The sequence below is a fragment of the Macaca fascicularis genome, chromosome 3 (assembly GCF_037993035.2).
Source record: "Macaca fascicularis isolate 582-1 chromosome 3, T2T-MFA8v1.1".
Classification (NCBI taxonomy): Eukaryota; Metazoa; Chordata; class Mammalia; order Primates; family Cercopithecidae; genus Macaca; species Macaca fascicularis.
In genome coordinates this window covers 106,570,986-106,598,050 of record NC_088377.1, presented here as the reverse complement: position 1 = coordinate 106,598,050, position 27,065 = coordinate 106,570,986, and the positions used below count along the sequence as shown (strand labels likewise).

The 27,065-nt window shown below is 40.5% G+C and overlaps 1 protein-coding gene across 4 annotated transcripts; it reads left to right on the top strand.

Annotated features, from left to right (window-relative positions):
• The first annotated feature begins 240 nt into the window (after positions 1 to 240).
• FAM221A (family with sequence similarity 221 member A) lies at positions 241 to 27,065 on the top strand. Of its 4 annotated transcripts, none has more exons than XM_015447634.4 (7): positions 241 to 361; positions 4,165 to 4,338; positions 8,674 to 8,864; positions 11,098 to 11,304; positions 18,321 to 18,428; positions 21,211 to 21,290; positions 26,516 to 27,065. In XM_015447634.4, exons 1-7 carry the CDS (start codon positions 297 to 299, stop codon positions 26,582 to 26,584), a joined length of 894 nt encoding a protein of 297 aa, XP_015303120.1. In that variant the 5' UTR covers positions 241 to 296; the 3' UTR covers positions 26,585 to 27,065. The 4 variants fall into 4 exon arrangements, with proteins under 4 accessions (XP_015303120.1, XP_005550033.1, XP_045244857.1 ...); XM_005549976.5 differs by having other exon boundaries at positions 21,208 to 21,290; XM_045388922.3 differs by lacking the exon at positions 4,165 to 4,338 and having other exon boundaries at positions 21,208 to 21,290.

Below are 27,065 nucleotides of genomic sequence, written 5' to 3'. Positions count from 1 at the left end.
ACTTGTCGGTCCAGGGAAAGGGAGAGGGGATCGAGGCAAGGTTTATGGAGGGCGGCGAACTGCACTATGCGTGGCGCGGGGCTGAGCTTGCGGAGCCCGGGGTTCTGGTGCCTGGCGCCAGCTGCCAGGTAGGGGCGCGCGTCCTGCGCAGTTGCCACGCGCGGCCTCCTTGGGCTTCAGGCCCGGCCAATCAGGAGGCGGGCGGACGGGGCGCAGCGCCTGGAGGGGGCGGGGCCGGGTGGGGCTTCGCGGTCGGCGGGCCAGCAGGGAGGGCGCCTTTGGCTTCCCCACCGGCCATGGAGCGGCTGACGTTGCCTCCCCGCGGCGCGGCGGCAGTGGACGAGTACCTGGAGTATAGGAGGTGAGGCTGTGGCTCCGGGCCGGCCCTTCGCCGCTCCGAGGGGCCACGATCCCTGGGCTGAGGGCGAGGGCAGGGGCCCGGCGGGTGTCCGCGGGGGTTCCCTGAATCTTTGCCTGGGTTGTTGGGGGAGGCCTAGATTAATTCCAGTTTCGTCTTTGCCTAATTAAATATTGTAGGGCCACGCAGTTCTATGCAATGATGAGTCTTCCGATGCCATTTAAGAGGTCCCTCTGCTCCCTTCCAAGAAGGATGGCTAACTCTAGTTGATACAGAGGTCCAACTGTTTTTTAAATGGCCATTGAAAACATTCACATCGAGTACTAGAGGCTATAGAAGTTAGCATGCATCAAATTAACCCAGTAATAGGGTCAACCGTGAACTTCTGAACGCACTCCCCACCCCGAGGTGCTGGTTTTAGGAGAAAGGCACCGACTGGTGTTTTGGTGTTCTGGAGAAACCCCTTCCGAAACTGGAAACGTAGGCGCTCCTTTGGCCTGAGGACCCGGCTAATTGTCCTGGGTCCTGACCGAGGCTGGTGCACCTGCAGCGACGCGCTCTTTTTCCGCTTCCTGGGGGTTTTGATCGTCCGGAATCTGGGCGGATGGGAAGTCCTGGAGAGGGCCGCCAGAGGACGCGGAGTTGGGGCTGGAGGATGTGTGTGTACAAGCAGAGGGGAGACGCTCCAGGCTCGGCCAGGGAGGCCGGAGCGAGCGACAGGGCCTCCTCGGCGGCATCGTTGGCGACCCACATGACCCAGAGGTGTGCGCGCAGACGGCCCCCCAGCTGACTGCTCTCCCGCGCTCCGACTGCCCCGTTGGTGTAGTTTTCGGTAACCCTTAGAACTGCCTGGAGATTCTGAGCTAGAAGAATAAGGGCTAGGAGCTTGATGGGGTCAGTTCCCACGCCCGGTTCAGGGTCAGAACAACCACCATCCAGTCGTCGCGCAGAGCAGAGCCGGCTCCTTGAGCCTCCAGTTCTCCAGAGCTATTGCCTGGGAGCAAGTTGCTGGAGCTGGTGTTGACTGATAACTTGGATATTTAGATATGTGAATTGTGGGCCTCCAGTTAATTCTTGCCTAGCTCCGAACATGTTAGGGCAGACCTGGTGGGAAATTATGTATTTATTTATTTTATTGAGACAGGGTCTGACTCTTGCCCAGGCTGGAGTGCAGTGGCGCGATCTCGGCTCACCGCAATCTCCACCTCCTGGGTTCAAGTGATTCTCCTGCCTCAGCCTCCCGAGTAGCTGGGACTACAGGAGCCCAGTTGATTTTTGTATTTTCTGTAGAGACGGGATTTCACCATGTTGCCCAGGCTGGTCTTGAACTCCTGGGCTCCGCCCGCCTTGGCATCCTAAAGTGTTGGGATTACAGGCCTGAGCCACCGTGCCCAGCTGGGAAATTATTTTTGCAATCATAAATAACTTGAAACATTTCCCTCTGAAAGAGATTATTAGGTCCTTTACTGACGTCAGGATTTTAGAAAAGTGGGGAAAACAGGACTTGAGTGCCTAGATGTGAAAAGGTGGGCTGGGAAGGTGGGGTGGGAAGATGAGTCAAAATATGAGTTTAGAAGGAAACAAACTTTCCTTCCTAAGAGTTTTCCTGGATTTGGTCTTGTCTAGGTGCTTTGGTGGGAGTCAGTTGGGAGGGGAAGCATGCAGGCTTGTTACTCACACTGTGGGAGTAACATATATACACATATATATTTATACATTTATATACAGGTATATAAATATATATATATATATATTTTAGATAGAGTCTTGCTCTGCTGCCCAGTCTGGAGTGCAGTGGCGCTATCTCAGCTCACTGTAACCTCTGCCTCCATGGTTCAAGCAATTCTCAGTGCCTCAGTTTCCAGAGTAGTTGGGATTATAGGCGCCCACCACCACGCCCCGCTAATTTTTTCATTATTGGTAGAGACGGGGTTTTGCTATATTGGCCAGGCTGGTCTCGAACTCCTGACCTAAAGTGATCCGCCTGCTTCAGCCTCCCAAAGTGCTGGGATTACAGGTGTGAGCCACTGTGCTGTGAGTTTTAATCTGCATTTGAACAAGATCCCCTGGGGATTCTGTAAGTACAATAAAATTTGAGTTGCACTGGTTTAGTACTTAAATACCAATGACATCTTACTTTTAAAAGATCTTTTAAAGATCCGTATTTATCTTAAGATCTTAATACCTGTTGGTATTCTTAATAGGTACAAGAAACTGAAATGGCCCAAAATTTAACTCAGAAATAAATGCCCTTTGTTTCTTTGCTATTATGTATCTAGATTGTCTGTGTAAAGAAGATAGTTTTGATTATTTCATAGCTTATACATTGGTTTTCCTTTTTTTTTTAATGGCAAGCACATAGAGCAATGGTTTTTATTTTCTACCTCAGCTAAAGGCTTCAAAGTATGGAAAAAAGCATGTAGCATTCTACAAATATCACTTTTTGTGACTTTTCAAGGGGAGTATTTTCAGGGAGAAATGTCTTCAGTTTTGGAAAAACTTCTTTTAGGTGTGCTTTCTTTTCCTCCAGGGAGGCCAATTCTTAATTTCGTTTCATAGAAATAGTGGGGGCTTAATATTTTCCCATAAAATTTTGGGTTCTTACTTCTGAAATTAAACAATGATAAACCTGATTACCTAATACACAAATGTAGTTTGAGCTTTTGCTGAACCAAGTGTGTATTTAGGTTCCACGTGTTTAAACCCCTGGCCAGGGTTTGGAGACAGGTATGGAAATTAGTCATATTGGCTTCTGCTTTGATATTTTTTGTACTTTTTTGGGATACATTTTCAAAGGAGGAAAATGTTAGAATTTTTAGCAGTTAAGGCTCTACCTTTAATGAGAAGAATGAGAATCTTTGCTTCAGTATCAAAGGAAAAACTGAGATGAATATGTGGTAATCCTCTGTTGATAAACCTGGATCAGTAAAGTTGCGTTATGAATTCATTGTTTTTCCTATTAATAACCCTCTTGTATAGGAAGTTAAGGGAGAAAAGATTTCTTTTCTCACCCATCACTAGGTTCATGGCTGAGGCACCTATGTTTCTGGATCAAACCGAGGGTTGGGCTGCTTATTCTCGTGGCCCAATAATGCGATTCAGACGAACTGGGAAAGAAGGGAGATTATTTCTGTAACTGGTTATAGGGAGAAGGCCTGGAAGATATTGGCAGACTAACTCAAAATTACAAAGTTTTCCAGAGCTTATATACCTTTTAAGCTATATGTTTATGTGTAAGTGTGCATTTATCTAAAGCCATAAATGGTTAACTTCTAATCTATAACTAAGATCTGAGTCCTGAAGACCTTCCTCTGGAGCCTCAGTAATTTACTTAATTTAAATGGGTCCAGGTGCTGGGTGATTACTCTTGTCTTGTCTCGTGCTAAATCATGGAGGTTTGGGGAGTTCCTTCAGACCCCCAATAAACTTGTTTGTGGAGGTCTGGGGAGTTTCTTCAGACCCCCAATAAAACTTGTTTAGTCCTAAATGGGTCCTTTAAGAATTCCTTCGTTGTCTTGTCATGCTGCAAGGCCCAGGAAAGGCCTGGGCAAAACTCTTTGTGGGCTGTTGTTACTTTCCAGCCTTTGTATAAGGACACTGGTTCTATCAGCTTTTAGTATTTAACTTCACCACTCAGTCAGTGCAGTAAAAGGTGTTACGGAGACCTGGCCTGCCACATCTGTCAGAAAAGACAGATTTATAAAATAAAAGCTTACAAATTTATTTAATATTTGCAGTGGCCTGGTCATAGCTCACCCGGAAAATAAATACTCAAAGTTTAAGAGAAATATATATTTTTATTGTAGAATTGTTGGTGAGGATGATGGAGGGAAACTTTTTACTCCTGAAGAATATGAAGAATACAAAAGAAAAGTTTTACCTCTGCGCTTACAAAACAGATTATTTGTGAGCTGGCGGTCACCAACAGGGATGGATTGTAAACTTGTGGGCCCAGAGACACTGTGCTTTTGTACACATAGGTAAGATACTTTATTGCAAAGTTTTTTGATAATTAGAAAATAAAAAGCTAAGCATATCTTACTTCTACAAATTGTGATGACTGAGAAACATTTAACAATTGTCCTTTATGTAGTAGAGTAGAAATTATCAGCTGGGGATGGTGGCTCACATCTGTTATCCCAGAACTTTGGGAGGCCGAGGCAGAAGGACTGCTTGAGCCCAGGAGTTCTAGTCTGCAGTGAGCTGTGATTGTGCAACTGCATTCCATCCTGGGTGACAAAGAGTGAAACCTTGTCTCTTAAACAAAAATTGGCCGGGCGCAGTGGCTCATACCTGTAATTCCAGCACTTTGGGAGGCCGAGGTGAGCGGATCACTAGGTCAGGAGTTCAAGATCAGTCTGGCCAACATAGTGAAACCCTGTGTCTACTGAAAATACAAAAAATTAGCCGAGTGTGGTGGCACGCGCCTGTAATCCTAGCTACTTGGGAGGCTGAGGCAGGAGAATTGCTTGAACCTGGGAGGTGAGGTTGCAGTGAGCCAAAATCATGCCACTGTACACCAGCCTGGGTGACAAGTATGAGGCTCTGTCTCAAAACAAAACAAAATAAAACAAAAAAATGAAACAAACCCCACAAAAATTATCTACAGGTTTTTAAAGCTATAATTAAAATTTTTCCATCATATCCTATTAGCGCTCATCATGGAGTCTTACCATCTTAAGCAGTTCTCTTGCCATTGGTAAAAATGTTTGGCCCTGTGGCTTTGCCAGGGGTCTTTCAGTTTGACTGGGGAGCAGAGTCTACCTACATCTCACATCACTGGAGAAGGTAGAGAATGGGTCATCAGACTGAGGAACTACTTTAAGCATTGCTTGAATTGGCCCACACTGATCATGCTGTCCATCTATAAGTATAAACATTTCTCCTCAAATTTACTAATGGCCTTTTATACCTTAAGGATCTGCTATGTTGATACCTCTCTTTAAACAAACAAGCACACTGCTTTGCATTACAAATGGTCATGTTCCAAGAAAAGTGCCTAAAGGAAAGGAAGTAAGTGAGGCTCCAGTTTTTGACTTGAGTTGTCTGTATCTGAACTTTGCGTTTTGCTGTGTGTGTGCTCTACTTTAAATTTTGCTACTGTCTTACAGTTGTAAAGTTCAGAATACCTAAGCTGCTTCACAGAAAAGTCTCTGAACCTATTCCATGTTTTCAGGCAGCAACTTTAACTTTCGGTTCCAAGAGGAACCACCCTATTCTGATAGCAATTTCTGGGGCTCTTTCACAGAGACTCTTTGTATAGTTGCTATTTAGAGTTGCAGTTTGCCAGAGTTTGTTAGGCAGTTGCTAGGATGAGTAATGTTGTATATAGATTGACTATAAATTTATTTAGCAACCCCAGCTAAAAACACTGAGGAGGAATGGAGGATAAGAGATGTGTTGATATCTTTCAGAATTAAAGAGGGGTTTGGTAAGTTTGTGATAGTTTTATAATTTATTCTTACACAAATTTAGTGCCACTTTCTAATCTCTGTATAACTTATACAGCATGGACTTGAACATCAGAACTGATCCAACTCAACTTTTTTTTTTTTTTTGAGACAGGGTTTTACTCTGTCACTCAGGTTGGAGTACAGTGGCATGATCTTTGCTCATTGCAGCCTCGACCTCCTGGGCTCTAGCGATCCTTTGACCTCAGCCTCCCAAGTAGCTGGGGCCAGAGACACTGTGTTTTTGTACAGTTCTTATACTGTTTTTCTTGGCGTGTGCCACCACATCCAGCTAATTTTTGTATTTTTTTGTAGAGAAGTGGTTTGGCTTTATTGCCCAGACTCCTGGGCTCAAGTGATCTGTCTACCTTGGACTTTCCAAAGTACTCAGATTACACATGTGTGCCACCATGCTCAGCTGACCCAACTCAACTTTGATGGAGAAGTTATTGTATTTAGTACTGATCCACTCAGTGAGATTTCTTCCAAACTTTTCCCCCAACCATAAAAGTGATATATGATTATTAAGGAAAATGGGGGATATATAGAAACAGAATATATTCTATATACAATATAGAGAAGCAGCTCACTACCCAAAGCCAGCTGCTAGTTTTGTTTTGTTTTGGTTTTTTTACAATATCTGTATGACTTTTTCTTTTTCCTCTTTTTTTTTTTTTTTTTTTTTTTGAGACAGAGTTTCACTCTTCTTGCCCAGGCTGGAGTGCAATGGCATGATCTTGGCTCACTACAACCTCTACCTCATGGGTTCAAGCGATTCTCCTGCCTCAGCCTCCCAAGTAGCTGGGACTACAGTCATGCACCACCATTCCCAGCTAATTTTGTATTTTTAGCAGAGATGGGGTTTCTCCATGTTGGTTAGGCTGCTCGCGAACTCCTAGCCTCAGGTGATCCTGAGGCTGCCTCCCCTGCCTTGGCCTCCCAAAGTGCTGGGATTACAGGCATGAGCCACTGTGCCGGCCTGACTTTTTCTTTACATGGTTCATTTAACTGTTGTTAATTATGTGTTTGCGTAAAATACTGAGCCACTTTTTAATGACAGAAATCACAGAAATATGTTTCCACGTTGTTATGTGCTGGTCAAAAACAAGATTTTAAACACCTGCCAGCTAGTCCAGCTAGTCCAGTGGTGTTTATCTGTGTTCTCCGGAGCTGGGAGAGAGCCTTGAGGGTGTGCCAGGTGGAAGGGCGGGTTAGGAGAAGGGGAAACTCTATTCTGTTCTTCCTCTTGCTCTAACCAATTCTGCATTTGTTTTATGTGTTCTCGTTCTATAAAAGATGTTATTTGACAAAGGGGTTTCACTGCTAAAAGGTTTGAAAACCTGTTGTCTAGTAATTTACTTACTAGTTCTTTTATGTTGTGTGGGTGTGTGTATCATGTAGCTGATGTAAGTACTATTGCTAATATTATTGGTATGCATAAAGCTTTTTCTATAAATGGAATTATTTTCTTAGGATATATTTTCCAAAAATGAAATTTCTGGTTCAAATAATGGACCTTTTAACATTTCTTGAAACATTATTAAATAGCATTTGTTCTTTTGTAACACTCTTTTTTTCTTTTTTGAGACAGAACCTCACTCTGTTGCCCAGGCTGGAGTACAGTGACGCAATCTCAGCTCACTGCAACCTCTGCCTCCCGGGTTCAAGGGATTCTCCTGCCTCAGGCTCTCGAGTAGCTGGGACTACAGGCATGCACCACCATGCCTGGCTAATTTTTGTATTTTTAGAAGAGACGGGGTTTCATCGTGTTGCCCAGGTTGGTCTCGAACTCCTGAGCTCAAGTGATCCACCTGCCTTGGCCTCCCAAAGTGCTGGGATTACAGGCATGTGCCACTGGCACCTGGCCCTTTCGTAATAGTCTTGATAACATTGTGTATTACATATAGTTTTAAAAAACTTTGACTCTTTTTGCTAAGTTAAAATGGTATCTCATTTTAATTTGGATTTTTCTTTGATTAATATTGAGAATAATAAATTTAGTATTATTTTACTGAATATCACCTATGAGAAGAAAGTGAGTGGTCTTATTTAAGAAAATCACAGTAGTATAAGGAGGAGCTTTGGCTTTCAAAAATATTGATAATTTATTTTGAAGTCAAAAGTTATATTAAAATAAATTACATAAATACGCGTTTATTGAATGTATTTCTATTTTAAGTAGCAAACATATGGAAATAAATTTAAGTAATGCACTTTGATAAAAATAACATTCTTTTCTCTTTTTTTTGAGACAGAGTTTTGCTCTTGTTGCCCAGGCTGGAGTGCAATGGCGCGATCTTGGCTCACCGCAACCTCTGCCTCCTGGGTTCAAGCAATTCTCCTGCCTCAGCCTCCTGAGTAGCTGGGGTTACAGGCATGTGCCATAATGGCCAGCTAGTTTTGTATTTTTAGTAGAAACGGGGTTTCTCTATGTTGGTCAGGCTGGTCTCGAACTCCCAACCTCAGGTGATCCGCCTGACTCGGCCCCCCAAAGTGCTAGGATTACAGGACTGAGCCACTGCACCCGACCTGAACTTTTTCATACTCTTAGGTTGTGCTTCTATATTAAGGAATCTGTAGAGGTAAGTGTTTTGAGGAAATTATATAATTATTCTTTGTATTGCTGTGAAACAGCTTCTGAAATAACTAAAAATAGAAATCTAAAAGAGTGAAGATTTCCTCTGACCAAAGCAACATAGCTGATACAAGTACTATATGTAGGAGAGTTTATTTTCACCTTACTATGAAGAATAATAAAACAATAATAATTTAAAAAATCGTATCTGCCTTTAATATAATAGAAATTGTAATTTTTGATAATACCTATATTGTGTTCAGATTTCTCTCTCTCTCTCATTTTTTTAGGTATAAACAACATAAAACTGACTTGGAAACGATTCCTCAGCAGCGCCCCATTGATCTGCCCTGCCGAGTGACTGGCTGCCAGTGCAGGGCTTACCTTTATGTCCCCTTGAATGGCAGCCAGCCCATTCGCTGCAGGTGCAAACACTTTGCTGATCAGCACAGTGCTGCGCCTGGCTTTATGTGCAATATATGTGAGTTATATAATTATAAACACATAAACTCAGAATGTTTATACGTCTTCCTTGAATATTTAACGTGCCTTTGTACTGGTTGTAGAGTTAATATTCAATTGTATTAGTTGTGGAGTTAACATTCAGTTATAGCGTTAACATGAAACAACTAAGGAAAATTCAATGGATAGATACTCTAAGATTTCATTTTTGTGGAAGAATTCAGAGTTAATGGTATGCTTGATAATCATAAACCCTCATTTCATGTAGTTCAGATAATTTAAGTAATAGTAATGGATTTTAAAGAATTACCAGATGTAGGGGCCGGGCGCGGTGGCTCAAGCCTGTAATCCCAGCACTTTGGGAGGCCGAGACGGGCGGATCACGAGTTCAGGAGATCAAGACCATCCTGGCTAATCCGTTGAAACCCCGTCTCTATACAAAAAACTAGCCGGACGAGGTGGCGGGCGCCTGTAGTCGCAGCTACTCGGGAGGCTGAGGTGGGAGAATGGCGTAAACCTGGGAGGCGGAGCTTGCAGTGAGCTGAGATCCGGCCACTGCACTCCAGCCTGGGTGACACAGCGACACTCCGTCTCAAAAAAAAAAAAAAAAAAAAAAAGAAGAAAAAAAAGAATTACCAGATGTGATCTGATTCAAATTTTCGAATATGGGAGTTGAATCAACTAAATTCTATTCATAGATTTTAAAAAAGCATTTTATAAGTCAAAAAATTTTTATGGCTTGCTGATAGATTAACATAGCATGATCATTTTAATACTTTGTTTGCAGTAGCACCCTTACCTTAATACCTGTACCCAAATTCCAACCTCTACGCCTTTTGCCCTTACACTGGATCATCCATTGAACTAGGTAGAGTGCTAGTCCATTAGTTTCCTTCAGGAGATAGTCAATCCAGTTGTTTTTATAGTAGTTTGAGTTGAAATCTTATGATGAAGTATATAATAAAATATTTTTAATGACAGTGGCAGGAATAAATGTTTCATTGGCTGAATATGGAAGTAGTTGGAGAAAACTGATTTATTTATATGCCTTGGTTCATATATATATATATAAAATAATTATTGTTATTTTTTAACAGAGTTTTGCTCTTGTCACTCAGGCTGGAGTGCAGTGGTGTGATCTCGGCTCACTGCAACCTCTGCCTCCAGGGTTCAAGTGATTCTCCTGCCTCAGCCTCCCAAGTAGCTGAGAGTATAGGCACCCGCCACCACACCTGGCTAATTTTTGTGTTTTTAGTAGAGACAGGGTTTTACCATGTTGGCCAGGCTGTTCTCAAACCCCTGACCTCAAGTGATCTCCCTACCTTGGCCTTCCAAAGTGCTGGGATTCCAGGTGTGAGCCACTGCGCCTGGCTGTTCCCATATATGTTTGTCAGAGGTGTGAGTGGGTAAAGATTTTGTTAATGGTATATTCTGGCCTCCATTACAATATGGCTTGATTTTTTTCATACAACAACTTTGTTAAGACGTAATTCACATGTCATACAATTAACCTATTTAAAATGTGCAGCTTCATGATTTTTTATAATCAGCATGAATGTTGTGTAACCACCAGCACAATACACTTCAGAACATTTTTCTCACCCCAAAAAGAAACTCCATATTCACTAGGAGTAATTCCTTACTTTGCTCTCTCCCCAGCCCTAGGCAACCCATACTCTACTTTCTGTTTCTGGACTTGCCTATTCTGGACATTTTATATAAGTAGAATCATAGAATATGTGGTCTTTTGTGACTGACTTCTTTCATTTAGCATGATGTTTTCATGATTCATCCATGTAGCCTATATCAATACTTCTTTCCTTTTTATTGCTGAACAAGATTCCACTACACCCTTTCTGTGTCTACAGATTGGCCTTCCAATTTGGCTTTTATGGGGAGTTGATCTGTAGGAAGATTTCTACATTATCTCTTCACCTGGTCCTGGCCACTGGGCTGTCCCTGCCATGCCGCTTATAATTCCGTTTTTGAGGAGAGGGCCTGCATTACCTGGCTCTTCAATTTCTTTTAGTCCTTGTGTTTTGCAGTTTTTTTTTTTTCCTGTGTTGTATCCAGTTACTACTTTAGCATGTTTTAGAAGTAAGAACAGTGGCTAGGAAGGAGTTCAGTGGCTGGAGGTAAGAGTTACAGGGGCCAGAGGATCTAGATTCAGCTGGCTTTTGCCAGGCTAAGTGTCTTTAGGGTAGACAACATAGGACCTTTAAGAATTTAACTCCCTTTACATCTTGATTCAGGTTCCAAGTGTTCAGGATTCCATAGCTGCTTCACTTGTGCTTGTGGTCAGCCTGCATATGCCCATGACACAGTAGTGGAAACTAAGCAAGAAAGATTGGCTCAGGGAAAACCAGTGGGACAGGATGTTCCTTATGCAGCCATGGGAGGATTAACTGGTTTCAGCTCGCTGGCGGAAGGCTACATGCGGTTAGATGACAGTGGGATTGGTAAGTGATGCTATGTGAAATGTGAGCCCATCGTATTGTTTTTATGTATGCTAGCAATAGTGAAGGCTTATCTTTGTTAAGCACTTCATAGTATTTTTCTTTCAGAAAACATTCTCTCATTTGATTTTTATTTTTTAAAAGAGGTTTTTAAAATTTTTATTTTATTTTTTATTTTTTCAGACCTATTTAGTATCCAAGAAAGAGGTTTTATTGCTACCATACAATGTATTGTCATTATAGAATTTAGAAAGCACGTGGCAGAGATCATTCTCATCCCAATACTTGTACTCAAATTTGAATCCACATCTCCATTGTTTGAAATAGCTGAATAATATTTATTTTATTTGATATGATATAGTTTACCTGTTACTCTACTGTATGTAACTTATGCTATTGTATCCATTTCATTTTGGAAACAGTAGGCTTATGTTCATGTGTGTATATGAACATACATGTATATACATGTAATCACTTCTATAGTAAAATATGTATGTGTGTGCACACACATATATCTTCTTGCATACATATATGTTGTAAATAATGTAGGGAAAGTTTAATAGGATCTATTCTAAACTGTTAAAGGTAGATGGATCCTTCTGAGAGCTGAGTGGGACTGGGGAGCAGAATGTGTTCCCTGTCTGCTCGAAACACTTGTGTGTAAGTTTTTTTTTTTTTTCTGTTTTACAACAAGCATGTATTTTTTCATTTAAAAATTACATAAATACAAGTGTATATTTTCTTTTCTTTTTTTGTTTTTTTTGAGACAGAGTTTCACTCTTGTGGCCCAGGCTGGAGTGCAATGGTGCGATCTCGGCTCACTGCAACCTCAGCCTCACAGGTTCAAGCGATTCTCCTGCCTCAGCCTCCCGAGTAGCCGGGATTACAGGCATGTGCCACCACACCTGGCTAATTTTGTATTTTTAGTAGAGATGGAGTTTCTCCATGTTGGTCAGGCTGGTCTCAAACTCCCGACCTCAGGTGATCCGCCTGCCTCAGCCTCCCAAAGTGCTGGGATTACAGGTGTGAGCCACTATGCCAGGCCCATACAAGTGTATATTTTCTTGTAAAATATTCAAACACTAGAAATTAAGTGGAAAAAAAAGAGAAATTAATTGCAAAGCACCCTTGAATACTTCTCTTTGTCTGATTCTTTCCCCGAGGGTAATTTGCTATCATCAATTAATTTTTCTCTTTAACATACAATTTTACTATTTACTTTTTAATTTTTAAAAATTATTTGTATTTATTGTTTAAGAGATAGGGTCTTGCTATGGTGCCCAGGCTAGGTTTGAACTCCTGGGCTCAAGCGATCCTCCAGTCTCAGCCTTCCTAGTAGCTGGGATTACAGGCATGCATCACCATACCTGGCTTTACTTGTTTTTTAGCTTAGAAAAATGTAAAGGCCTGTTGTGTCAGGACACACAAGTCTACTTCGTTCTTTTTAACTGCTGTATGGTATTCCACACTATAGATATAGCAGTTTATCTAATCATTTCCTTGTTCATGACATTTAGATTTCCATCTTTTTTTGCCATTACAAGCAATCTTGCCAAGAAAATCCTTGAATTTGTCTGCCTGTATCCTTACATGAATTTGACTCTAAGGTAGATACAGAGAAGTAAAACTACTGGAGCATGTTAACCTGTAAAATTCTAATACATTCTGCCAAAATGTCCTCCAAAAATGCTCTGCTTGTGTTTACTTCCTCTACTGATGCTTTAGCTTGCCTATTTCCTCACATTTAGGCTAATCATTGATATTATTAAACTTGATTTTTTTGCCAGTCTGATGTGTAAAATTGTCGTTGTTGTTTCAATTTGATTTCCCTGGTTATTTGTGAGACAGGGATCTTTTCATATTTATTGGCCATTTCACTTTCTGTGAATGGCCTATTCATATCCCTTGCTCATTTTTTTTTGTTTTTATCTTTTATCATTGACTTATAGGAAGTCTTTTTATTATTCTGTATTTTTTTTGTTATTTATTTTGCAGACATTTTCTCTCAACCTGTCATTTGTCTTTTAACTTAATTTTTTTTTTCTTTACAGTTTAAAAATTTTGGAGACAGGCCTTTCCTATTTCAGTTTTATAAATATATTCTCCTGCATTTTATTTTAGTATTTTTTTATGTTTAGCTTTTTCATATATCTGTAATTTATTTTTTGTGAAAGTGTGAGGTAGATGTGTCTAACTTCAGTTTTTGTCTAAATTGATGGCCAGTTATTCAAGCACCATTCTTTCCCAAATCATCTGACACTCTACCGTATTCTTTATTTTTATTTTACTTTAAGTTCTGGGATACGTGTGCAGAACATGCAGGTTTGTTACATAGGTATTCATGTGCCATGGTGATATGCTGCAGCTATCAACCTGTCGTCTAGGTTTTAAGCCCTGCATGCATTAGCTATTTGTACTAATGCCCTCCCTCCGCTCGCCTCCCACCCTCCGACAGGCCCCTGTGTGTGATGTTCCCCTCTCTGTGTCCATGTATTCTCATTGTTCAACTCCCACTTGTGAGTGAGAGCATGCGGTGTTTAGTTTTCTGTTCCTGCATTAGTTTGCTGAGAATGATGGCTTCCAGCTTCATCCACGTCTCTGCAAAGTACATGAACTCATTCTTTTTTATGGCTGCATAGTATTCCATGGAAACTCTACCATATTCTGTCATATTCTCCATTTTGTACCATTGGCCCATTTGTCTATCCTGTGCCAATATTTTATACATATATATATATTTATTTTTTTGTGATAGCTTCCTGGTATGTCATGATATTTGATGTGGTAAATTCCTCGTCTTTGTGATTGTTTTCAAGATTGTCTTGATATTTTTGTGCATTTTCTCTTCTAGGTAATTTTATAACTAGCTTCTTAAATTTCATAAGTAAATTCTTCTGTAGTTTTATGGGTGCGTAATTGTGTTAGGTTCAAGCAACAGCTAAAGAAAACCCAACTACCAGTGTCAAAAAATGATGATGATGATGATCATGTTTGATGACTGCAACTTTGTACTACCAGCAGTTGTTTGAGCCACATCACATATATTATTTCACTTAATCCTCACAACAACTCTGTGAGTTAGATTATTATTCCTAGTTTACAGATGAGGATACGCAGCACAGAGAAGTAAAATAACATGCTCAGTGTTATTCAACTAAGAAGTAGCAGGGTTGGGTTCAACCCGAAGATTTCTGTGGGCTCCCTAGTCTGCCACATTGTTGGCTATTTGTGTACAGCTACTATATTGTTTTTGTTACTGCAGCTTTATAATAAATAAATTAGTTAATATTTATGACTTCATTTTATTGCTTCAGAATTTTCCTGACCTATTCTTACGTTTTAATTCTTTCAGAACTTTGGCATCATTTTGTTAAGGTATAAACACTCTATTATTTTAATTGAGATCACACTGAATATGTAGATGAATGTAGAAATAATTTTTTTTTCTTTTTAAGATGGGGTTTCGCTTTGTTTCCCAGGCTGGACTGCAGTAATATGATTATAGCTCACTGCAGCCTTGAACTCCTGGACTCAAGCAGTCCTCCCACCCAACCTCCTGAGTAGCTGCAACTATGGGCGCATGCCACTATGCCTGGCTAATATTTTACGTTTTATATTTTTTTTAGAGACAGAGTCTTACTGTGTTGCTTAGGTTGGTCTCAAACTCCTAAGGTCAAGTAATCTTCCCACCTCAGACTCCTGAGTAGCTGGGACTACAGGTGTAAGCCATCATGTAGAACTGATATTTTTAAATATTATCTTTTCATTTATTTGTCTGTGCAGCTAAGTGGAATTCTGAAGTTGTTATCCCAGAAGGCTTGCACAACCTTATTAAGTTTATTTCTAGGTATTTAATTTTTTTTTGAGATGGTGTCTCATTCTGTCTCCCAGGCTGGAGTGCAGTGGCATGATCTTGGCTCACTGCAATCTCTGCCTCCTGGGTTCAAGTGATTCTCCTGCCTCAGCCTCCTGAGTAGCTGGGATTACAGGTGCGTGCCACCATGCCCGGCTAATTTTTGTATTTTTAGTGGAGGCGTGGTTTTACCATGTTGGCCAGGCTGGTCCCGAACTCCTGACCTCAGGTGATCTGCCTGCCTCGGCCTCCCAAAGTGCTGGGATTACAGGTGTAAGCCACCATTCCTGGCCAATTTTTTTTCATTAGTATCATACATGAGATATTTTTTCTTCCATTATATCTTCTTACTGATTATTGTTTGTTTATAAAAAAGCAAAAGTGTTTCATTGCTTTTGTTACCATTCTTATTACTTAATCTTAGAGTTTTTACTTAATTTTTAGTTTATTTTTAAAAAATAATGTTTTTGCCTCTTCCTTCCCAATATTTATGACTCTTATTCTTGACCAGTCAAAATGGCTAGTACTTCCAGAACAATGCTAAATAATGGTGGTAGCTGGCATCTTTGCCTTTTAGAGACTTCTAGTATTTTAACACTAAGTATCTTCAAAGGTATAGTCATGTGCCACTAAACGATGGGGATACATTCTGGAAAATGCATTGTTAGTTGATGTTTGTTATGTGAACATCATAGAGTGTACTTATATAAACCTAGATGGTAGAGTGTACTACACACCTAGCTACGTGGTATAGTCTTTTGTTCCTAGGCAACAAACTTGTTCATCATGCTACTGTACTGAATGCTGTAGACAGTTGTAACACAATGGTGAGTATTTGTATATTTAAATTTTTCTAAATATAGAAAAGGTACAGTAAAAATATGGCATAAAAAAATAAAATGGGCCATGTGCAGTGGCTCATGCCTGTAATCCCAGCATTTTGGAAGGCTGAGGCAGGCAGATAGCTTGAGCCCAGGAGTTTGAGACCAGCCTGGGCAACATGGCGAAACCATGTCTCTACAAAAATACAAAAAATTATTCGGGCATGGTATTGTGTGTGTGCCTGTAATCCCAGCTACTTGGTGAGGGCTGAGGTGAGAGGATCACGTGAGCCTGGGATGTAGAGGTTGCAATGAGCTGTGATGGCACCATTACCCTCCAGCCTGGGTGACAGAGCGAGACCCTGCCTCAAAATAAATCAATAAAATGTTACACTATTATAGGGCAGCCCTATTATAATCTTATGGGGCCACCATTGTATATGCAGCCCATTGGTGACTAAAATGTCTTATGTGACACATGATTTTATAGAGAAAGGAAACCTCTTCCTTTTGGTCCATGAAAGAAGGTGGGGTGAAGAAAGGTGAGAGTTAAGGAGAGGAAATATAAGATGTTTCTGTTCTGATTTCAGGTGTAAAGGAACCTAGGGGCAGAGGGACTCCAGATCTATTAGCCATGTAGATACCTAGACCAAGGAAACCTCTTGCTGGAATTTGGTTCCTTTTTGATGTGGAAAGAGTCCATAATTTCCAGCTCTCTGGGGGTGTGAGAAGGCAGCTGACCTGTGAGTCAGTGGGCCAGCCATGCCGTCTATCATAGCAGGGGGCAGAGCTGGAGGTGGGTCCCCTAATCTGGGGGACTCAATAGAGGAAGTGACAGGTATTGAGGGAGTCTATACTTACAGTGGGAGCAAGCATAAGGCTACCAGGCCCTATCAAGCTGAGAGACCAACTTATTAAATTCAAGTTGAGCATTTGAGATCAGTAGCACTTGCAACCGCCAGAGGGCAGCACAAGGACCTGCGTGGGCCAGAGCCTTCGCTCATATTCCCACATGCCCCATCGGAGCCACTGGGGATAGAGGGGGCGGCGTGGGGAGAGACGGAGCAATCATCCCACACTGTTTATAAGATGAGGCTAACTTCTAACCCAGTTAGGACCAAAAGTTCACTTTTTCCTTCACCTGTGGTATAGAGATAGCAGTGTGGGGGGAAGGTGGTGGTTTGTGAAGAAGGCAGAGCAGCTACACATTTTCTCCGAAGCTTCCTTCCTTTTGGTCCAGAAGTCAATGTATTTAGCAATTAGTCTTTCTAGTTTATGGTTTGGAGTTGTGGATGTTTCCTCATTTCACTGAAGAAGGCACTTTCTTCTTTATTTTTCATACTTTGTTTTCAGATGGCTTCCTAGTAAGGAATAAAGTAAAAATACACTTATTCTACCCTTTTCAGCCAGAGGGTCCTTATTATGAATGTCTTGCTTTTGATAGTGTTTTATAAGTATTACATATTAGGGTTTTGAACTTCTATGCTAACATAGGTACATAATATTCTTTTCTTCTGTGAAAAAAGTTCTCAGAAATGTGCAGAATACTTTTACCCATTTGCTTTTACTTTATGTGTCAGATAAAAATCTAAATAAAAAGACAGAGTCTCACTGTGTTGCCCAGGCCGGATCCAGTGAAGTGATGTGATCATAGCTCACTGCAGCCTCAAATTCCTGGGCTCAAGTGATCTTCCTGCTTTACCCTTCCAGGGAGTTAGGACTACAGGCACACGCCACCATGTCCGACTAATTTTTGTATTTTTTTTGTGTGTAGAGATGGGGTCTCCCTATGTTGCCAAGACTGGTCTTGAACTCCTGGCCTCAAGCAATCCTCTTGCTTTGGCTTTCCAAAGTGTTAAGATTACAGGCATGAGCCATTACACCCAGTCTAATTTTTTTTTTTCTTTTTATAGAAGGAATTTCTAATGATTCTGCTGAGGTTCCAATTTATTTATATTAGAAGTAATAACTTGTAGGCCGGGCGCGGTGGCTCAAGCCTGTAATCCCAGCACTTTGGGAGGCTGAGACGGGCGGATCACGAGGTCAGGAGATCGAGACCATCCTGGCTAACATGGTGAAACCCCGTCTCTACTAAAAAATACAAAAAACTAGCTGGGCGAGGTGGCGAGCGCCTGTAGTCCCAGCTACTCAGGAGGCTGAGGCAGGAGAATGGCGTAAACCGGGAGGCGGAGCTTGCAGTGAGCTGAGATCCGGCCACTGCACTCCAGCCTGGGCGACAGAGCGAGACTCCGTCTCAAAAAAAAAAAAAAAAAAAAAAAGAAGTAATAACTTGTTTGTATCCCTGTAAATATTTAATTTTTATTCTCCATGTATTGTTTTCTCAGGTGCACCTTCGGTTGAATTTTTAGAATCTCCCATTACGGCAGTAGACAACCCATTCCTAAAAGCATTTCAAGCATCATCTAGTTCTTCTCCAGAGACATTAACAGATGGTAATGAAATGAAGTTTAGAACTGTTTTTGGATGTAGTAAATTAGAATATGGAGCTTTGATTTGTTTTCTAGGCATCTCTCTTTTTTTCATTATTACGATAATTTAACTTCAAGTTAAGCTATCATTTTACTTTCTTTTATGTAAGCCACACACTGAGAAAAAGCAAGCAACTTCATTTTGTGTTGGGAAAAATAGCTAACTCCGAGAATTTAAAGGATTCTGGTAATACTATAATTTGAAGTTTTAAACCTTGTTCTGGTACATGCTCTGGTGTCTGAATAAGAGGGCCCTCTGGTGGACTAATTGCCTTTGGGTTTTCCCAAAGAGGCGTAATCCAGTGATAACCATAGGTTAGCAGAGTTTTATCATTTATAAATTAAGAGCAGGTACAATTCATTTTTAAGCACCAGTATTCTATATTTCCCTTATTGAAAACAAGAAGAATAAATTTGTATGACTTATTAGGTATTTAAAATTTAGTATTTTAGAATGTTTTAAAATGAGAATTTTCTTTGATTTATCTGTATTTTCATACATCTAGACATTCCCCATAAGGGATTTTAAGGCTGCTTGCAAAAGCAACATACAACTTAGTACATAGTGATGAAATATATATAGAAGTAAGAAGCCAAGAAAAGGACACAACTGTGGCAGCTTTCAAGGTTGATGTAATTACTTTGTTTAAACTTCAGTTTTGACTGAGTTTAGTGGCAGCCAAGGCACAGAGGAAAGTGCAGTCAATTATATGTTTTTCTTTCTTAGACAGGAGGAAGCCTGAGTTCTTCAGTGCTAATGAATGTTACACCAATGCTGGAATTTTTTTTTTTTTTTTTTGAGACAAGTTCTTGCTCTGTTGTCCAAGCTGGTGTGCAGTGGTATGATCATGGCTCACTGTTACCTTGAACTCCAGGGCTCAAGTGATCTTCCTGCCTCAGCCTTCCACATAGCTAGGAGTACAGTTGTGCCCCCACACCTGGGTAATTAAAAAAACTTTTTTTTTTTTTTTTTTTTTTTTTGCAGCAGGGTCTTGCTTTGTTGACTAGTTTGGTCTCAAACTCCTGGCCTCTAGCTATCCTCCTGCCACAGCTTCCCAAAGCAGTGGGATTGTAGCTATGTATCACTGCTCCTGGGCTGGCATGCTGGATTTTAAGTCAGTGTAGTGATCCTCAGTGATTAGTGGCTAAAGTAAAAGTTGCTGCTGTATTTCAGCAAATACAGCAGATGTTTGCTTGTTTCTGATAGTCACCTTTTCTTTCTTTCTATTTTTTTTTTTTTTTGAGACGGAGTCTTGCTCTGTCGCCCAGGCTGGAGTGCAGTGGCCAGATCTCAGCTCACTGCAAGCTCTGCCTCCCGGGTTTACGCCATCCTCCTGCCTCAGCCTCCTGAGTAGCTGGGACTACAGGCGCCCGCCACCTCGCCTGGCTAGCTTTTTGTGTTTTTTAGTAGAGACGGGGTTTCACCGTGTTAGCCAGGATGATCTCAATCTCCTGACCTTGTGATCTGCCCGTCTTGGCCTCCCAAAGTGCTGGGATTACAGGCTTGAGCCACCGCGCCCGGCTTCTATTTTTTTTTTTTTTTTTGAGACAGAGTCTTGCTCTGTTACCCAGGCTGGAGTATAGTGGTGTGATCTTGGCTCACTGCAACCTCCACCTCCCTGGCTCAAGTGATCTCTCACCTCAGCCTCCTGAGTAGCTGGGACTACAGGAATGCACCACCATGTCCAGCTAAATTTTGAATTTTTTGTAGAGATAGGGTTTTGCCATGTTGCTCAGGCTGGTCTCGAACTCCTGAGCTCAAGCAATCCACCTGCCTCCACCTCCCAAAGTGCTGGGACTACAGGTGTGAATCACTGCACCTGGCCTGATAGTCACCTTTGAAGAGTTGGGGTATACCATTTTACTAGATAAATAGTAATATGCCATTATAATGCAACTCAATGTAGATGAGTCTGGAAGAGGTTTGGCTCAAATGGTCCCACATGATCCAGGGATATACCCAGAGTTTCCAGAGGAATGGGTAGATAACACTTATTCTAAACATCCATCCCTTCTGACTCTTCTCAGTAAGACTTTTGTGAAAGATAGTTGACAGACTGTAGCTCTACTCTGGTGATTGTCTGGAGTTACATGTTGCTGATTGAGGGTGAATTCATATGCTTTAGAAACTGATGCTATTCTGCTTTGGAAATGAAGGGACCCAGTGAAGATATTCACTTGCAACGAAGGTGAACTTTTCTATGAAATTAGGCTCTTGGGGCACCTACCAAGAAAACCAGACTTTTTCCTACAGAAGCAATTTTAAAAATTCCTTTCAGCATGTAAATTAGTGCTTGATCCATTTTACAAAGTGAGTACCGTGAAACATGGATAAAATAGATGAGTTTTGAAACATTTTGAAGCAGGTACTATCATTACTATGGTTGCCAATACCAAACCTCAATAATTACTTTTGTGCATTATCTCAAAGTGTAACATGGATTTCTAGTTATAAAATGTAAAAAGTAGTGGGACAAAACTAAGTGTACTCTTATATGGAATAGCTATTTAATATGAACTGTGGACTGTTTGGGAATGTTTGCTAGTGAAAAACACTTTTGTCCTGTGATGCCATTCTCTCTAAAAAGAGAGAATTAGGTAGTATGACCAATTATTCATTTAGGCCATTTTTAGTTTGAAAAATAAAACATTATCACCTGGCAGGAGAAAATTTTCTTTCTTTTATTTCAGGGGAATATGTAATGATATAAATACATTACTTAGATTTTTTTTTCCTTGTTAGTAGGTACAAGTAGTCAAGTTTCTTCATTAAGGAGACCTGAAGAGGATGATATGGCTTTCTTTGAGAGACGATACCAGGAAAGGGTAGGTTTTTGAGGAAATCCACTTGCACTAAGCATTTACTTGTAGCAAACGCACTAGAATGATTATATATTGAATGTGGAACATCCTTGAAAATAATTTATAAAGTCTTTACTCACAGTTGGTACTAGGCCTTGAGGCTTATTAGAATAATTTACGCAGAAACAGGGCTAGAGAATAACATGATATTTAATACACTGGTTTATTTATGAAGGCCATAAAGATTGGATAAATGTGCAAATAAAATTGTCAGTAATAAACATCAATATCAGCAGATTTGTAAATTATATGTATCTTGAATTTCTTTTTTTATACGTGTACCTTTATTTTTTATTTAAAAATATTTGTCAAATAAAGATTGAGTATATTTTGAATTCTTTTTTTTTTTTTTGAGACGGAGCCTTTCTCTGTTACCCAGGCTGGAGTGCAGTGGTGCCATCTCGGCTCACTGCAAGCTCCGCCTCCCGGGTTCACGCCATTCTCCTACCGCAGCCTCCGGAGTAGCTGGGACTACAGGCGCCCGCCACCACACCCAGCTAATTTTTTGTATTTTTAGTAGAGATGGGGTTTCACCGTGTTAGCCAGGATGGTCTCGATCTCCTGAACTCGCGATTCGCCTGCCTCGGCCTCCCAAAGGAGTGGCCTTACAGGCGTCAGCGACCGCGCCTGGCATCTGTTTTGAATTCTTAATATGTATTACTTATTCTTCTTAGAGGCTTTTAGGTGTATCCAGACTCGTTCAAATTACCCAATACACACCTGGGCGCAGAGGCTCACGCCTGTAATCCCAGCACTTTGGGAGGCCAAGGCAGGCGGATCACCTGAGGTTAGGAGTTTGGGACCAGGCTGTCCAACATGGGGAGACCCCGTCTCTACTAAAAAAAAATACAAAAATTAGCCGGGCATGGTGGTGTAGGCCTGTAATTCCAGCTATTTGGGAGGCTGAGGCAGGAGAATCACTTGAACCTGGGAGGCAGAGATTACAGTGAGCCAAGATTGTGCCACTGCGCTCCAGCCTGGGTGACAGTGAAACTCCATGTAAAAAAAAAAAAAAAAATTACCCAATATTCTTTAAGAAACGGAACATTAAACATAAACATATTTTAACAATTTCCAGGGCTCAACAAGTGAAGTCTTGATGTGTTCACAGCTGTAAGTGAAAGTGACTCAGTTCACCAGGGTGTAAATGCCTTGGAGATAAGCACAGTGTTTTATTCATCTTTATATTTTCCCTAGCACCTAGCACAGTGCTTTGTGTGTGATAGGTTTTTAGTGAGTTATGAATTTATGGAAAATTAAAAAAGTTAACACAAATATAATTGATACTTTCATACATGTCAACTTCTTATACTTTTGATATGTTTCATGGCCATGTTCATATTTGAGAGTTTTATTTTGTTTTTTTGTTTTACTAGATGAAAGAATGTTGGCTTAATGAGGTGTGGGGAATAGTATTTCAGCCACATGGCTGCAAGTACTTTCTTTAGGGTTGTTGTTTCGTGGACATCATTATCTCTCCAGCCGGGTAATAAACTCCACAAAAGTAAAGATACTCCCGCCACTTTTTGTTGTATCCTGTACGACTCTTAGACAAGAGCTTGTTGAGTAACTGAAAGGATGGAAAAAGTTGAACATTAAGTAAATTCAGGAAGTAAGTTGGAGACAGAGTAGCTTAAGAATTTTGAAGTCGAAGGGGAAAGGACAGAATTTAAGTCAGAGCTAGAAAATAGAGATTTCTGCAGTGATGGAAACATTCTATATCCATGCTTTAGTCAGTCTCCATATGGGGCTCTATAAGGCTAAATTTAAATTTTAAAAATTAAATGTTTATTTCCTCAGTCATACCAATCACATTTCAAGTGCTTAGTAGCCACATGTGGCTAGTGGCCTCCTTATTGGATAGCACAAGGCATTTCCATCCCTGCAGAAAGTTCTTTTCAAAAGTTGTGGTTTAAGGGTCTGTTTGGGCTGCTGTAACAAAATACCGTAAAGCTGGGTGGGTTATCAACAATAGAAATTTATTGCTCACAGTTTCAGAGACTGGGAAGTCTAATCAAGGTGCCGGCAGATTTGGTGTTTCGTGGAGGCCTGCTTCCTGGTCCGCAGATAGCATCTTCTTGCTGTGTCCTCATATGGTAAAAGGGGCATGATGGGTCTTGAGGCCTCTTTTATAAGGACACTTATCCCATTCATGAGGGCTCTGCACTCATGATCTAATCACTGCCCACAGGGCCCATCTCCTAATACCGCTACATTGGAGGTTAGGATTTCAACATGAATTTTGTGGGGATAAAAACATTCAGACCATAGCAAGGGGAAAGAGGTGTGGTAGGATGTCAGCGAGGGAGATGAAATGGTCAGAGTGATGGAAGAAAAGGCAACTTTTGCAGCAGCATCAGGGTATAAAGTTATAATCATATCACTCTTCATTCTTGGAATACACACACTCACGGCCAAGTTTTAGTTTTTCCTCACAGGCTTATGGGAGACTGGATTCTAGAATTCCTTCCATCCCTTCTCCAGAAACCTGGAGTTTTGACTGCTTTGAAAACATGCCAATGGTGTTTGCTTGTGAGAAGATAAGGAGAGGAATTCTTATCTGTGAATGTTTTAAAGGATATACCTGGCCTGTCAAGATTGTTTATTATAGGCTGGGTGTATTATGCCTGTAATCCCAGCACTTTGGGAGGCCGAGGTGGGCGGATTATGAGGTCAGGAGTTTGAGACCAGCCTGGCCAACACGGTGAAACCACATCTCTACTAAACACACACACACACACACACACACACACACACACACACACACACACACACACAGTTAGCTGGGCATGGTGGCATGCGCCTGTAATCCCAGCTACTCAGGAGGCTGAGGCAGGAGAATCGCTTGAACCCAGGAGGCAAGGTTGCAGTGAGCCGAGATTGTGCTACTGCACTCCAGCCTGGGCGACAGAGCAGCACTCTGTCTTGGGGAAAAAAAAATAACATAAACCTGGAATTTATGGATTTATGAGATGTAGTTTATAACTTTCTAGCCTCTGTGATTTGTAGATTTATGAGATACAGCTTATAAACTCTCCACCATGTGTGATTAATGGAGTATAAAAACTAAGAAGCCTATACCTAAATAACTTCCTCTGAGGTGACACGTACCATACGTGCTATTAGTAGTCGTCTTTTACTCCAAAACCATTTGGATCATTAGGAAGCTGTGTGTCTGATAGTTCAGAGCCTCTCGCAAGAGCAATGCCATGTGTGTATCTGGTTTTTGCTTGCATTCTTTGCTAATCATTGGCAACATCTGGCAGGGAAGAATCTATGCTGAGTGTAAGTGGGCTTTGATGAGTGAGACCTCTGTGGTAACATAGTTTACCCACTGCTTTTAGATCCTCTTGAGAAGTTGCTTTTCTATATCAGTTCAAGTTATTTTCTTCTGCTGTGGATGATTCTTGGTCTCTTTTCCCCAAGAAAGGAGAATTTTATTAAGGAAACAAATATCAAAGGTCTGCTAGGTGCAAAGCACTGTATTCCTGCCAGGAAATTTAAAAAACAAAAGAAAACAACAAAAACAAAAACAAAAAACCAAAACAAACAAAAGAAAGAGGAGCAGGTATCTTTGCTTTTAAGACTCTAGATGGTCTTTTGCTGAGGCAGTGGCTCACGCCTGTAATTCCAGCACTTCGGTAGGCCGAGGTGGGCCGATCACTTGAGGTCAGGCATTCAAGATGAGCCTGGTGAACATGGTGTAAATCCATCTCAACTAAAAATACGAAAATTAGCTGGGTGTGATGGTGCATGCCTGTAATCCCAGCTACTTGGGAGGCTGAGGCAGGAGAATCACTTGAACCTGGGAGGCAGAGGTTGCAATGAGTTGAGATTGTGCTACTGCACTCCAGCCTGGGCGACAGAGCGAGACTGTCTCAAAAAGAAAAAAAAAAAAGACTAGATGGTTGATGGATGTGTTTGCTACGTACTATTTCAAATGACAAACACTGCTTTGGTTTTTGTTTGTATTTTGGCATCTTTGCTTCTTAAAAATTTATGTTTCTACAAATCTAGCACTTGGCTTTAAATGAGTGAGGAAAAGGGTCTAGCATTTATCGAGTGCTTAAGTGCCTAGATCTTTATATATATTATTTACAGCTTTAGAACAACCCTGAGGAGTAGCTATTACTATGACATTTTTTTTTACAAATGTAAAACTGTTAAATAAATTGCCCCAAATGCTTAATAAATGGTAGAAGTAGGATTCACTTTCTCTTCTATTTGACATCAAAACCTATAATTTTTGCCCTAGAATAGGGTATTTTTTGGGGGTCCTTCAGATGACCTGTTGTTTGATACGGTTTGCAAGAATGATATGAGTGTATGGTGTCCGAATGAGGTTCCCAACCCAACTCAAAGAGGCGAGAGAGGGAATAAATGTGGAGGAGACAGAGGTTGGATTAATCTGGTTTTATGATTGGAAGCTTGTATTACTTGCAGTTTGATAAGATTGGATAGACTGGTTTTACCAGGTCTCTCCTGGTTTCTTGATATTATTCCTATCAGTTCAGAAGGTCGGAGGCCCTGCCTTCTACCATGGGCCCTGACTTGCTCTCCCCTTCTCTTGCAGAGGTAAGGCAGTGGGGTTGCCTCTGGAAATTGGTGTGTGTGAATGTGAGTGGTAGTGAGTAGGAGGCAGGTTGGATTTGTGTTCTCTGGGGTCTTTAATCCCCTGGAAAAGGTCTCTATGTGTCTAAAAAGTTAGAAGGCCACTGCTTAGGGTATGTGTGCTGCTTTTTTGCTTTAACTACAATGGAGGAGGAAAAGGCTTTTAGAAAGGTAACTGGGAATATAGAAACCAGAATTATAGGAAACTATCCTTAAAGCAGTCCACGTTCCAGAGAGAATCCAGCTGGATTAGGTGCATTATATAACTCTATTGGGAATGCGCATAGGCTGGATGTAAGTTTAGTCATTTTAGCACTTGTAATTTTAGTGGCAATTGAAATTAATTTTTTTTCTCTAAAGCAATATTCATGTTACTTTTATTAAAATGCTTCTGTAAAATTAAAATAAAACCATTTAAAAATGTGTAATTATGTCCCTTTAACAGATTTTGGCTTTTGTATTTAGCAGCTTAATAACTGTGGAATGGTTGTGACATGAATCTGAATGAGTTTTCTGCAAGTTTTTATTTTCTTTAGAATGGTTTACAAGTTATATCAATAAATATGTTAAATTTACAGATGAAAATGGAAAAAGCTGCTAAGTGGAAAGGAAAAGCTCCATTGCCATCAGCTACAAAACCTTCATGAAGACTATTGGATAAATTAAAACCATCATCCAAGTATCTTTTTCATGTTTATTTAAATGTAATAATACAGTTTATTTTTCCTGAAATGATTTACTTTTTTTTTTTTTTTTTACTGTATAAATGTCTTTTGGGATGTTTCCTTAATTTATTTAAATAACTAAAAATGCCTATTACTTTTGTCAAAACTCATAATTTACTACTTTGTATGTACCTTTCTCTCTCCTGACAAATGAGGTTATTTTATATGAGTCAGTCTGAGAGTACAGTAAATGTTTTTAGTACATAATAATTTAACTGTTTCAGGCTATTTAAACAAAGATATTATCAAGGGTTTCGGACAAATATATAAGAGCCACTTTTTTGTCATTCAAAATAGTAAGTTAAAAACAAGAAAACAAAGCAAACAAAAAATAGTTAAAATCTTTTTTTTATTTTTCAAACTTTGTAATGTTATGCTTTTAAATAAAAAATGTATCTTAAAA

Coding starts and splice junctions, on each gene's coding strand:
- FAM221A (XM_005549976.5), top strand. CDS start 297: ATGGAGCGGCTGACGTTGCCTCCCCGCGGCGCGGCGGCAGTGGACGAG. Junction 4,339..8,673: donor CTGTGCTTTTGTACACATAG/GTAAGATACTTT, acceptor TCATTTTTTTAG/GTATAAACAACATAAAACTG. Junction 8,865..11,097: donor TGGCTTTATGTGCAATATAT/GTGAGTTATATA, acceptor ATCTTGATTCAG/GTTCCAAGTGTTCAGGATTC.